The following is an 11,429-nucleotide window of genomic DNA, read 5'->3' on the forward strand; positions in this document are numbered from 1 at the left end:
CGCGCCCTGCCGCAGTGTCCCCTGGGCACCGACAGCGAGTGACAGCTCTCACACGGAGGTACCTTTGCCTGATCAGCTCAAGGGACAGTTGAATCTAGTGTCCAGCGTACTCTCATTCGGTTCCACGCCGCACAGGCGGCGTGACAGGAGGTGCGTTCGTAGTTACGAGATGTTCAGAAGGGATCGGAGCTGTGAAGGGGAGATGTCAATGAAATCTTGACATATGTGTGTCTTGACTGACTGGAGACTCGTCGGTGGCAAAGCTACCTGGAGCCAGCGTGAGCGAAGCTCAAAGGATCTCACTGTTGCGGCTTCTTGAAAGGAGATCATAAGTCTCTGGAGCTGTCTGTCAGAAGGGGCAGGATGATAAGCTTGAAGCGATGGTTTGCGAGGACCGCCTGTGCTCAAGGAAGGTCTTATCTTGACAAAGCACAGACAACTGCATCAGTAGAGGCACTCATCAAGTTCTACAGCTGTATGACCCAGATGCTAAGCAGATACATGTGATGTGTGCAGACGAATGATCAGTTTTCTGCATCCACCTTGACCTTTGTGATACCAGTTTTGTCCCCTCTATGACCTTCAGCCTCCGCGATGACCGTCCTGGATCTCTGTTCATCCTGTATGACCCGTTCCATTGCTGAGAGCCACGTAGACAAAGGCAATGGTCGATGATCGCTTGGCGGGAGAGTCGCAGCGAGGTATCGGGCGTAAGAAAGGACAGGTAGACGTCGGAGAAACCTTCCCGCAAGGGTGTATTTCTTGGACCACAATGGTCAATCCTGGACCAGAGTACATGGATATAGACTCACATGACATTGGATAGCGAGGTGCTTTAGTGTTGCACTGGGAGACATACCGCTCGCGCCAGCGCCGTTTATCCGAGATCCCGCGAGCGAAGCCCATGGTGCGATGTCTTGTCGTTGGACCAGCCCTTTACCCATTATTTCTGTTAGACAAGCAGAAAGAATCATGTACACAGCCTGGGGAGGAGGATAGTCGACAAACTCTTTAATATCGGCTCGATCGACGAATGCGGGATCTGCGGTTCGAGTGAGCGAGTGAGGGCGTGGTGTGCCGTGGAGCATGCCTCTCACCAATGGCGCCGGCAATGTTGGAGGTTGTCATGACGAGGATGTTTTTGTACGGCTTTAACCGATCCAAGCCGGTCAAAAGAGCATTCACCACCTTGAGAATTGTCATCAGCGTACACGTTGTGCTCCACGTGTGACACAAGGGCCCGATCACTCACCCTAACTGCATCGCTCGGTTCATTCCCCGTCATGGCTCCCGCTCGCGCAGCCGTCAAACTCTCGACCTCATCTGACAAATCTCATGAGCTGCCTTCGCGAAAATCTCAGTCCATCAAATATGCCACATACCAATCATAACGACCACAAAGGTCTCCTGGTCCGAAGCCATGTCTTCTACCGTTGTAAAAAGCTTTTGGACCAACTTGCCAGACTCTGAAAACCATTTTGAAAACAGTGAATGAGAGTTGATCTCGACAAGTTTGCCTCTAAAGTATCTGAGGGGTTGTCATAGCATTAAACTCCAGCACGCCACTCTGAGCTGACGTTACACGTACGTTTCGGACAGCCTTATGGAGAGCTTTTGTGCCAACGCTCGACACAGACTCGTCTTGCCTGTCCCCGGAGGTCCATGTAACAGGACCATTCTGGGGCACGTGAGCTTGTGACTTTGGTCAGCGTGCAATGGATGTCTCACCGGTTCCACGATATGACATTCGAGTCGATTCCTGCATCTGCAAAACGCATCGTGGCGAAGATGTACCGTAACAATCGTTCCTTCAGATCGTCCGAGTATATCAGGCTGACCGTGAGTAAATACGAACTGGGTCTGGTTTAAAGCCTACTTGTCCCATAATCCATCGATATCGGGAGCCGGAAGCTCTTTCACCGTAGCAGCGGGGACATGGTCTCCCTCTTCCTCGTCTCGGTCTATGCGTGGTTAGACCCAGACCAAGGTCGACCTCATTGGTAGCCTGGAAGCTCACCTTCAGTATCCGCCCCAAAATCTTCAGTCTGAACACCCAGCGTTGGCGTGTAGATGTAAACTCCGAGCTCCACGTCAGAACTTGGAATCGGTAACGAGGAGCCTATGACCGAATTCAGCTCAAGCTCATAGTGTGTGTGTGTGTGTAAGAAGGACGGAAGCTGACCATCACTCCGCTCTGCGATCCATATCCTGTCTACTCGTCTCTGAAGGATATCAACGTCTTCCCAGCCTTCCAGTAATGTCTCAGGGACAAGGATATCATGATTGGATTGTATGTAGCTCGAGACAATCTGTCGAAGATGGCCAGACTGAATATTTGATCCTGGACGAAGTCTAACTTCCACTGTTCCAACACGAAGGGGTCATAACTTCAGCGTCGACGATCAATCTGCAGAAGAGCGAGCGAGCATCAAGCTCACGCAAAGGAGAAACTCACCGTGTAAGACTGGGAGGTATGTCTCATTCACATCCATCTCATGTATTATTCTACCGCTGGTACTGCTCTCCGCGACAATGTCCATGTCCATCGAATGAGAAGGTGTCAATCCACCAGGAACTTGATCCTCGACATGGCCAGTACCGTTGACCAATTTCTCCTTGCTCGACCGAGGTGGAGGTGGAAACTCGTGCATTGCCAATCCCATGATACCTGCCTCTTGGTAGTTGTGCTGATAAAGGGCTGATCGAGTAGAGATCCAACAGCAGTGATGAAGAACGAAGCGACGATGTTCTGAGCTAACCCTCTGTCATGAGACGTTCGTCCTTCCTTTTCTTGATTTTGGTTTGACTTTCGACGCGTCTCTCGCCTCGTGGCAATTGGGATCGATCTCCCTTGACGGAACCACCGTGACCGACCTACCTCCAGCTGCTTATAGCGTGTCACACGATCGTGAACAATCAACAGCACATCCACAATGACCCATTACAAAGGTATACATGCGAGAGACAGGAGAAACAAGGGAACCGCAAACACACTAGTAGATCCGGATGTACCATCGACCCTTGTCCCCATCAAATGGAGCGTGGCGACAACGTGGACAGGGGAGAGAGAGAGAGCGCGAGGCAAAGAAGCCCGGAAGGCTAGTCCTTACTATCTCCTCCTCATATCGACGGTCAGGGCGCGCCGAGGTCACCGTCTTAACAATTACATCCATAACTTTGAGAATTCTCAGAGTCGATTCGAATGGGATCCGGATAGTCGGCGTATCTGAGATTGAGTGTCAGCCCCAAATCTCGCTGAAGAGGATGATAATGCTCACAGCTCTGTCTCCGCCTCTTGTGCAAGAGCATTCTTGGCGATTGTCTGGAAAGCCTGCTCAACGTTGATGGCTTCCTTGGCGGATGTTTCAAAGTATGGGATATTGCCCTTTGCCTGACACCATTGCATCGCTCGTTTTTGAGAGACCTATGGGTGGTGTGAGATGAAGGATTCTTGACAGGTGAGATCATCTCACCATTCGCTTTGACTCTTCCATGTCGATCTTGTTGCCCAGAACGACAAAGGGAAAGTTTTCCGGGTCATGAGGAGAGGCCTGGGAACCGTTAAAACCCCCTTTAGGGAACACAGACCTAGCCCACCTGGACTAAGAACTCGTCTCTCCAACTATCAAGAGCTTCAAAACTCTTGCTTGAATTGACATCGTAGACCAAGACGCAGCAATCGGCTCCGCGATAGAAAGCTACTCCCAACGATTGGAATCGCTCTTGTCCAGCGGTATCCCATAACTATGCGGTTGGTAGCGATGGTCGAGAGGGGCAGATCGAGATCGAGAGGAGAAGAAGGAGAGGAGGAATGGAGATTAACAGTCAGCTGGTATGTCTGGAGCACCTGGACGGACTAACGCACCTGCATGGTCACGACACGATCGTCGACAACGAGCTCTCTGGTCAAAAAGTCCGCACCTGTTCACCCCGTCAGCCGTTTGCTCGGATCGACCATACAACATACCGATAGTCGCCTTGTACTGGTTTGAGAATCGTTTGTTAACATATTGGTTCATGAGTGATGTCTTTCCGACCCTGTTCCCAATGTATCAGAATGATGAAACATGACGGGGGTGGTCGGCGGGGACACGGCCTTGGCTCGAGGTCGATGAGACTCGATCCGTTGAGTGTACGCACCCAGAGTCTCCGAGAATGATGACCTGTGGAGTTGGTGTGATCAGTATTGTACTCATACTAGCTAGATCTAGGCTGGATGCTGGATCGCATTCGACCCCCACTTGAATATGAGATCAGGTTAACTCACTTTGAGCAGGACCTTCTTCCTGGACGCCATGTTGGTGAGTGATTTGACACGGTATCTGTAGCCTTGCCTGAGCTGTCTATTGTCCGTACAGAGTGTATGATGGGCTCTCGAGATGAGATGGGTCTATAGGACAAAAGAGAGAGCAAGAGGCTGAGGGGCGTGGTGGCCAAAACAGGGGAGGAAGGCAGGGAGTGATAAGCAAACCACGTCATAGCAAATGTGGTTGTAAATAACACGTCATGATCGAGGAGTGAAGCTTGTGGTCTTTGGCCGCCAATCTCTATGGCAGTCGACTTCGCATACCTTGGGAATACATAACAACATGTCATCGCTAGAGAAACCGTCAGGCTTAGGACCGCCAGCATGGCAGAACACTATCAGATTGAGATTGATGGAAAGGCAAGCAGAAGCAGAGCTGCAGAACGAAGTACTGGATCAATGTGCGTTGAGACACCTAGAGATGCGGTTGACTTGATCCCCTGATTCCAGACCGAAGACTTTCGAAGACTGCGAGGGATCTCAAGGATCGGAATAGAGCGCTTTTGAGAGGTGGAGCAGGATCAGGATCAGGATCAGGTCCGTCTTCAGGTGAAGGGTGGGTGCCATTGGGGTCGGTCTATTGAGCGCCGCGACCGGCTCAGCTCACCGGTGGTCTCCAGGCCATCCCCCATCTTGTCTCACCTGGACGCCCAATTGTCAACATTGCGCGCGGAGCTGTCTACTGTGTATCGAACACAAGCGGCGTCTCAGAATCGTCAGTTGGCCCTCTCAGATGCTCTGAGAGATCGAGATGAAGAGGTTCGAGGGTTGAGAGAGGAAGTACGCGAGTTGAGGGATGCGAGGGATACAGCTGTGAGGAAAGAGAAGGATTGGGATGAGAGGTGGAAAATGCGAACGAAGGATTTGGAGGTGAGCCATTCGCTTAGCTCTGCTCCCCTGTGTGCGCCAGGACCTTGCTGAGTCCTGATCAGACACTTAACGATGAAATTCTTTCACTCAATGTCGAGTTATCCGGAATGGCTCAGAACAACGCAGCGCTCAAAGCGGACAACGCGTCTTTACTCCAACGCTGGCTGGACAAGATGAACCTCACAGCCGAGGAGATGAATGAAGATTTCGAGAAGGAAACTACAAAACATGTTGGGAGTAAAGAGAGCGGTGTTCCAAGGGATTTTCAACAAGGCGGGAAGATCTAGTTGGACCTTCCCGCGAGAATCCGCAGGAACATCACCCATTGCCATCTGGAGAGCTTCCGCATCGTGACGGTCCTTCACATCCGCCTTCTTCAGCCGTCGAAGAAGACGAATGGGAAATGCTAGAGGAGTCTGAGGACGATAAGGAGCCTGCACACCTCCTAGACGAGTCGACTGTTTTGGTCAATAGCTTCAGTAACGACAGGACCTGAACAAAGGCCTCACCACCCCGCGCCTTCAGCGCTCAATTCTCCTCACCCTCAGCGACATCCTTCCACGTCCCATTGGTGCATTGGACCAGGCGCTGTCCCCTACCAACACTTCAAAGGATTTCGCATTCTACCTTGTCCGCTCGCTTTGCAATGACCCCCTGTGTCGTTAAAGTGGGATGAAAGGATCTAACGCTCTTTACGTCCATGCGATTGGGTGGCAAAGTATAAGAGACCGCGTTCATTGTCGGAGAACCCCTATTGCCACTGCAACAGGTGTCTTTCGTCAGTGTTGTCGCCTGCATTTCAGTTCGCACAAAAGCAATGCCAGAACCGTCTCAACATGGTGGCGATCAAGGTACAACCTCATCGTCAGCTGTAAGTGTCTTATTTATTCGTTGCAAGTCCTGACCATACAGGCCCAGACAAGTCAGAGCTTAGTTCCTTCGAAGCCGTCGCACACGAGAAGCCATTCCGCAGAGATGAGATCCGATGGTAGCACAGGCGTGCAAGCTAGCTTTGCTGACGGTGAAGTAAGAGTCATCAAGGACGAGAACACGCGTGCAGGATGGGGTCAGTAACCCATCGCAAATTCCGGGATCGATGTAGTCCCCCGTACCTTAGGCTCCGCTCATATGCCATGTTACCATGCTGCTGTTCATACACGTTCCGTAGCTTCTGCTGTTGGCTGGCTGGCTGGCTGCCCCGTGATCGATGTAACATGTCAACATCTCACTGCCACTTAGCACGGAATCAAAAAAATCCGCGAAGTGGTAGGTAGAGCCAAACCAGGTTCAAGTGGCTGCTTGCAACATTTCTTTGATAGTAGACCCGTCTTCGAGGACTCGTCCGCAAAAGTTCAGCTCTGCGCCATGTCTGATCCAGTCAGTGCGATGTTCACAGCGGTGAAAGACCTGCCAGAATTCAAAGGATGGCTCATATCTACGCTGGAACCAATGCAAGTGGTGTTGTGTCGCTTCATTAATTCATCCTTGCTGACCCGTTACTTTTCTTACAGGTGTGATGCGGACCCCGTCGTCATGTCGGACTACATTGTTGCATTATTGGAGCATGATGCAGTCATGTCGGAAGCTCAGTGGAAGGAGGTGAGCTCATGAAGCTAACGAAGATTCGTTGAGCTCATTCCGACCAGTTCATCACTCGAGAGTTGCTCGATTTTCTCGAAGACCGTGAGGAGCAACCTGCTGAACCTAAAACGGTCAAGCTGACTCTCCGGTGCAACAGAATCGAAAAGCTTCGTTGATCTACTCATTGACACGATCAAATCGAGATCCTTCGTGCCTTCGGCTCCAGCCGAGTCTGTCGACATTCCGGGAACGGAAACAGCCCCGGCTCTTGCGCCGTCCCTAGTGTCTTCTTATCGGCCTGGTCCAGCACTTGAAGCTCCAACGGGACCATCTCAGAACGCTGCTGGACCTTCGACCACTCGACGACCGACAAATGGCCATGCGGACGAAGGGATGGATGTTGACAGGTCGACACAACCACGAAAGAGATGTTTCGACTACCATGGTGAGCGCGGTATACTTTTGAAGTCTCTTACGGAGTGCAGAAAAAGGCTTCTGTATGCGAGGTGCCAATTGTCCATATGAGCACTCTGACGACATGATCATACCTACGCCTGAGATGATGATGGCTTCCATGCCGTTCATGCCGCCACAACAGAATGGACGTGGGCGAGGCGGAGGCGGAGGACGTGGAGGCAGAGGACGGGGCGGAGGGAGAGGCGGACCACCGGGCAACATGATGCAGGGTCCTGGATTCCCTTTCATGGGTCTGCCGTTTGGGTTCCCGCCGGGCATGATGGCAGGCGGAGGAGGAGACGATGCTCGCAATAATTTCTGGGGAATCAATAAACCTCCGAGCGATCGTAATGGAACGACACTGGTCATCACTGATATCCCTAGACAAAGTCTATCAGTACCAGTCATACGAGAATATTTTGCTCAATTTGGTCAAGTTACCAACGTCGCAATGGAGAAACACTCGTCTCGCGCTTTGGTCAGTTTCGAGACCAACAAGGAAGCATATCAAGCTTGGAAAAGTGACGAAGCCGTCTTTGGGTCTAGACATGTCAAAGTTCTATGGCATCGACCCAGACCTGGTCAAGGAGAAGCGGGTAAACAGGCGTTGGAGAAGTCCGCCGAGGTCGTTGCGAGGCTCAAAGCAATGGAGGCCAACGCCGTCCCTCAAACCAAAAAGGCTATCCTCTCGGGACCCGAAAGTCGACTAGCGGCGACCTTGGCGGAGCTTGAAGCTAAGGAGAGGAGAGGCAAGAAGGAGACCTTGATTGCGGAACAGAAAGTCCTGCTGAAGAGAGCTCAGGAGGGATCGAAAGAGGAAAAGGTTGCCATTTTGGGACGTTTGAAGGAAATCACCAAGGAAATTGAAGTCTTGGATAACCCTCCGAAAGAGGATCCAGCTCTAGCGGATGGTGATGTTGAGATGGGCGAGAAAGATAAATTAGTGGAAGAGCTGGCTAGGCACGGAATGGAGACCAAAGCTCAAGGCGATCAAGCTGAATTGATGAAGCTCAACGCTCAGCTCTCTGCTCTTCGCGACAAGGCAAGTCCATCACTGCGGACTTTTGACAGGCCGTGTTGTATGCTGATTGTCGACCAGGCCAGCACGCTCGGGATTCCCGCCTCGACGGCAGCTCGATATTCACCTTACTCTCGAGGTAGTCCTCGTGGTGTCAGAGGAGGCCGAGGTCGAGGCCGTGGACGAGGAGCTCCCATGCGACTTGACAACCGGACACGAGTGATCCACCTATCTGGAGATGCGTTACATTCGGGAGCCGACACGATCAGAGAGTATTTCGAAAGTACAGGTGGTGTCCTTGAGCCGGTCGAAGATGGAGTCAAGGTCGGTTATCCCAATCGCGAAATGGCAGAGAAAGTGAGTTCTGTCTGAGAGGTCCTCAAGTTTTCTCTGATCTCAGCTCACCAACGCCCGTCTAGGTCCTCGCAGCTGGTACGAAAGCCATTCCGAGCCTGAGTGGCACTCTAAACGCTACATGGTATACTTCTTCCAGCGGAGCCCAGAACGGGGCCGCCGAGGTGGAGATGGTGGAAGAGTCACAAAGAGGAGAACGAGAAGACGAAGATTAGTCATGTACAATATGCCCGGTCGAAGCCGGATGTATGCAGAAGTATGTAAAGATGATTGGTCTCCTGGGAGTTCTGTTCGTACACGCTGCATGCTTCGTGGATACCAGATGTGTTGATCATCTGCGGCCGGCCTAACGTCCCAACATGCCAAACTCCTGTCCGTTGGGAAGATTTGCAAAGTGATTCTCCGCACCTTGCCAGACCGTTTTGAGGACATAGGCTTCGGACAAGAGCAATTCGATATCGTGATCTGTCCAAGATGAAGTAGGCAAGCATTGAAGGAAGATGATCATTTCCTATCACAATTCTTGAGCCCCTTCACCTTTCTACGGAGTGTACCACTCACCTGGAAGTCCATTTCGCGCAATCGGTCTGAAAATTTTACCAAAAGCGCTGAGCAGACGTAGAGGTGGAATTGCGAAAATGCGTCTGTGCCTTCAGCCTGAGCACAGAAGGGTCAATGACGGGTCAAAGCGAATAGTCAAGTGAAAAGATCCCACCAAGTACGTGTCCCACATCCGTATAGTTCCCTTGACCGATATCTCTCTCATCAGCAGACAGTTCATCCAACGAAAAGCGAATTGCATGTATTCAACTCCTTGATCTTCAAAGTGAGCGGCAAGTGGGGCTGCAGAAGCAAGTCAGCGGTGTTCTCAACTCATGCCTGAGATCTTTAGCTCACCGTCTATACGTCTGACAAGGTATCGCATACGCTGAACGAGTCGTTGTATACCCGGCTGATGCGAGATGTAATTGTCTTGAATGCCATCGAGAAGTTTTGATAGACACCAAAATGTGTCGGCTTCAATGGCCGACAGAGCGTTCGCAGGTAAATGTACCACATCGAATAGCTCAGGATCGGTATCTGGCGCAGTGAATCAGCCACTGCCAGCTGTCGTTCATCAGTGACACCTCACCGATGTATGCGCTCAAGAACACTTGAAAGAATGGGCAGACGAGATCGTTGATTCCTTGGACGTAACCACTTGCAGGATGCCGGATAGCCCAGACGTACAATATACGCTCGAGTGCCTGAGCTTGATCAGCTCCAAGGTCGACAGCTCGGCTTACGCGTTGAGCTGTGACGCAGCTCCAGAGAGGTATTCTGGGACGCGTACGAGGTACGTCAATCTCAATCTGATGCCAAATCTGCACACGATCAGCGAAAGATCTTCGGAGATCCCTCTCTGAGACACACCTGTTGGTCCAGTGATGCCAAACCACGCCCAAAGTATTGATCGACCAATTGAGAATACTCTTTCCGCTTGCGCTGTAGTGTTGCCAGTCGCGGTTGTGAGGGCAACGGCAGGTAGTTCTGTGATTGGCTCAGGATCCAGATGTTCACCCCAGATGGATTCACTCACCAGGAGCAATTGCCAGACGATCGGCCTTATCTCATCAGGCACACCCGACCAGGCAAGACGACGTAACTCGCCTGACACAATGTCAGGGACATCCAATTTTGGTCAGACTCACCTAACTCTACCGATCCACCGACAGCAGTTCTGCCCTGTAGAACTTTGGCGAACTTGTCTCGCCGCCGTTCCGTTCTCACACTCCGTGCCCGACCGAGACCTTCCGATCTGCTGGGCGTCCGAGGAGTTGATGTGGACGCTTTCATGGCAGCTGATATGGCTGGAACCTGAGCAGAGCTAGATGTTGAGGGTGATCCTGGTGATAGAAAAGGAAATGAAGAGCTCGGATTCGCCCCAGCAGGTACAGGTGTAGAAGGTGCGGAGAGGGATAAAGACGATAGAAGTTGTAATGGGTCTGGGGGCGTCAACGGCGCGTTCTGGCTTCTTCAGTGCTCGACTGGTCTCACCCTTCAGAATGTCTTCGAGGTCATCCCTGACTGCCTCCTTCCCAGCGACTTTTGGCTCAACTGCCTCTTCTTTCAGCTCCGCCGGCTCGACAATCTCCCAAGCACCACCAGGGGGCAATGAGGATTTTGATCCACTGGCAGTCTTCTTGTGCACATTGCCGACAACATGCGTGCCGGGAGGTGGAGGCGTCGCACCATCCGTGTACGTCTTGGACGATGAGATTTGCGGCCTGTGAATGGAAGAGGGGGATGAGGTGCCTGTCGGTGAAGTCGGGATATTATGGTATGATGCGGAAGCCCAAGACGATGAGATCACGTCTTCGTTCCGTTCTGTACTATCATCGCGTCGAGGCATAGGTATCTCCGCCGTCTGGTCTAAAGAAGAGGTAGAAGTCAAACGCGGTTCGACGTTGTTTTGCTGAATGTCCGCTTCGGTATCAGAACTCGAGTCCCAAGCATCTTCCCAGTCGCCTTCTCTTCCATGCCGTCTATAGCCTCCAGTAGTGATGTGCCTCGGCCCTTGCGAAGTTACACGTTGAAAAGTCGATTCAGAATTCGAAGCAAATAAAGAGGGACGAAGGGAGACGTGAGGATTGGCGGAGTGGGGTCGAGTTGGAGGTTGAAGCGGCATTGGAAGGGTGACCACAATGACCGTGAAGAGGGTCAAGTCGTCGTCGTCGGATACGGTTGCCCGCGATAGCTCATTCAGTCCATACCTATTCGCATATGATGCGCGAGATGCAGCTGAGATTGTGACGAGATGAGGATGAAGGTGGACACTTTGAAGATTTCCGGGTCATAATACTC

The 11,429-nt window shown here is 51.7% G+C and overlaps 5 protein-coding genes across 5 annotated transcripts; 2 read left to right on the plus strand and 3 right to left on the minus strand.

The window, feature by feature from the left end:
- Window positions 1-425: 425 nt before the first annotated feature.
- Window positions 426-2,913, minus strand: BD324DRAFT_635039 (P-loop containing nucleoside triphosphate hydrolase protein). The gene is made up of 11 exons (XM_022016777.1): window positions 2,456-2,913; window positions 2,183-2,362; window positions 2,018-2,119; window positions 1,877-1,961; window positions 1,729-1,833; window positions 1,589-1,678; window positions 1,383-1,528; window positions 1,253-1,323; window positions 1,098-1,188; window positions 813-1,042; window positions 426-761 (listed from the first exon to the last, which is right to left on the minus strand). Exons 1-11 carry the CDS (start codon window positions 2,661-2,663, stop codon window positions 525-527), a joined length of 1,545 nt encoding a protein of 514 aa, XP_021869035.1. The 5' UTR covers window positions 2,664-2,913; the 3' UTR covers window positions 426-524.
- Window positions 2,914-4,423, minus strand: BD324DRAFT_635050 (small GTPase superfamily). The gene is made up of 8 exons (XM_022016778.1): window positions 4,268-4,423; window positions 4,141-4,163; window positions 3,968-4,038; window positions 3,866-3,921; window positions 3,598-3,744; window positions 3,474-3,551; window positions 3,279-3,424; window positions 2,914-3,226 (listed from the first exon to the last, which is right to left on the minus strand). The coding sequence occupies exons 1-8, from the start codon at window positions 4,295-4,297 to the stop codon at window positions 3,157-3,159; spliced, it is 621 nt and encodes a 206-aa protein (XP_021869036.1). The 5' UTR covers window positions 4,298-4,423; the 3' UTR covers window positions 2,914-3,156.
- A 137-nt stretch (window positions 4,424-4,560) lies between these two features.
- On the plus strand, window positions 4,561-5,656 carry BD324DRAFT_134467 (autophagy-related protein 16). The gene is made up of 4 exons (XM_022011999.1): window positions 4,561-4,707; window positions 4,757-4,862; window positions 4,909-5,176; window positions 5,239-5,656. The coding sequence occupies exons 1-4, from the start codon at window positions 4,590-4,592 to the stop codon at window positions 5,461-5,463; spliced, it is 717 nt and encodes a 238-aa protein (XP_021869037.1). The 5' UTR covers window positions 4,561-4,589; the 3' UTR covers window positions 5,464-5,656.
- An 826-nt stretch (window positions 5,657-6,482) lies between these two features.
- On the plus strand, window positions 6,483-8,854 carry BD324DRAFT_604317 (hypothetical protein). Its single transcript, XM_022013979.1, has 7 exons — window positions 6,483-6,627; window positions 6,688-6,775; window positions 6,823-6,859; window positions 6,915-7,202; window positions 7,243-8,255; window positions 8,313-8,588; window positions 8,651-8,854. Exons 1-7 carry the CDS (start codon window positions 6,542-6,544, stop codon window positions 8,798-8,800), a joined length of 1,938 nt encoding a protein of 645 aa, XP_021869038.1. The 5' UTR covers window positions 6,483-6,541; the 3' UTR covers window positions 8,801-8,854.
- On the minus strand, window positions 8,832-11,395 carry BD324DRAFT_635057 (rab-GTPase-TBC domain-domain-containing protein). Its single transcript, XM_022016779.1, has 10 exons — window positions 10,623-11,395; window positions 10,277-10,570; window positions 10,165-10,235; window positions 9,999-10,115; window positions 9,872-9,949; window positions 9,718-9,832; window positions 9,483-9,665; window positions 9,301-9,428; window positions 9,147-9,242; window positions 8,832-9,096 (listed from the first exon to the last, which is right to left on the minus strand). Exons 1-10 carry the CDS (start codon window positions 11,251-11,253, stop codon window positions 8,932-8,934), a joined length of 1,878 nt encoding a protein of 625 aa, XP_021869039.1. The 5' UTR covers window positions 11,254-11,395; the 3' UTR covers window positions 8,832-8,931.
- Between the last annotated feature and the right edge of the window lie 34 nt (window positions 11,396-11,429).

The sequence above is a fragment of the Kockovaella imperatae genome (genome assembly GCF_002102565.1).
Source record: "Kockovaella imperatae strain NRRL Y-17943 chromosome Unknown BD324scaffold_13, whole genome shotgun sequence".
In the NCBI taxonomy this organism is placed as follows: Eukaryota; Fungi; Basidiomycota; class Tremellomycetes; order Tremellales; family Cuniculitremaceae; genus Kockovaella; species Kockovaella imperatae.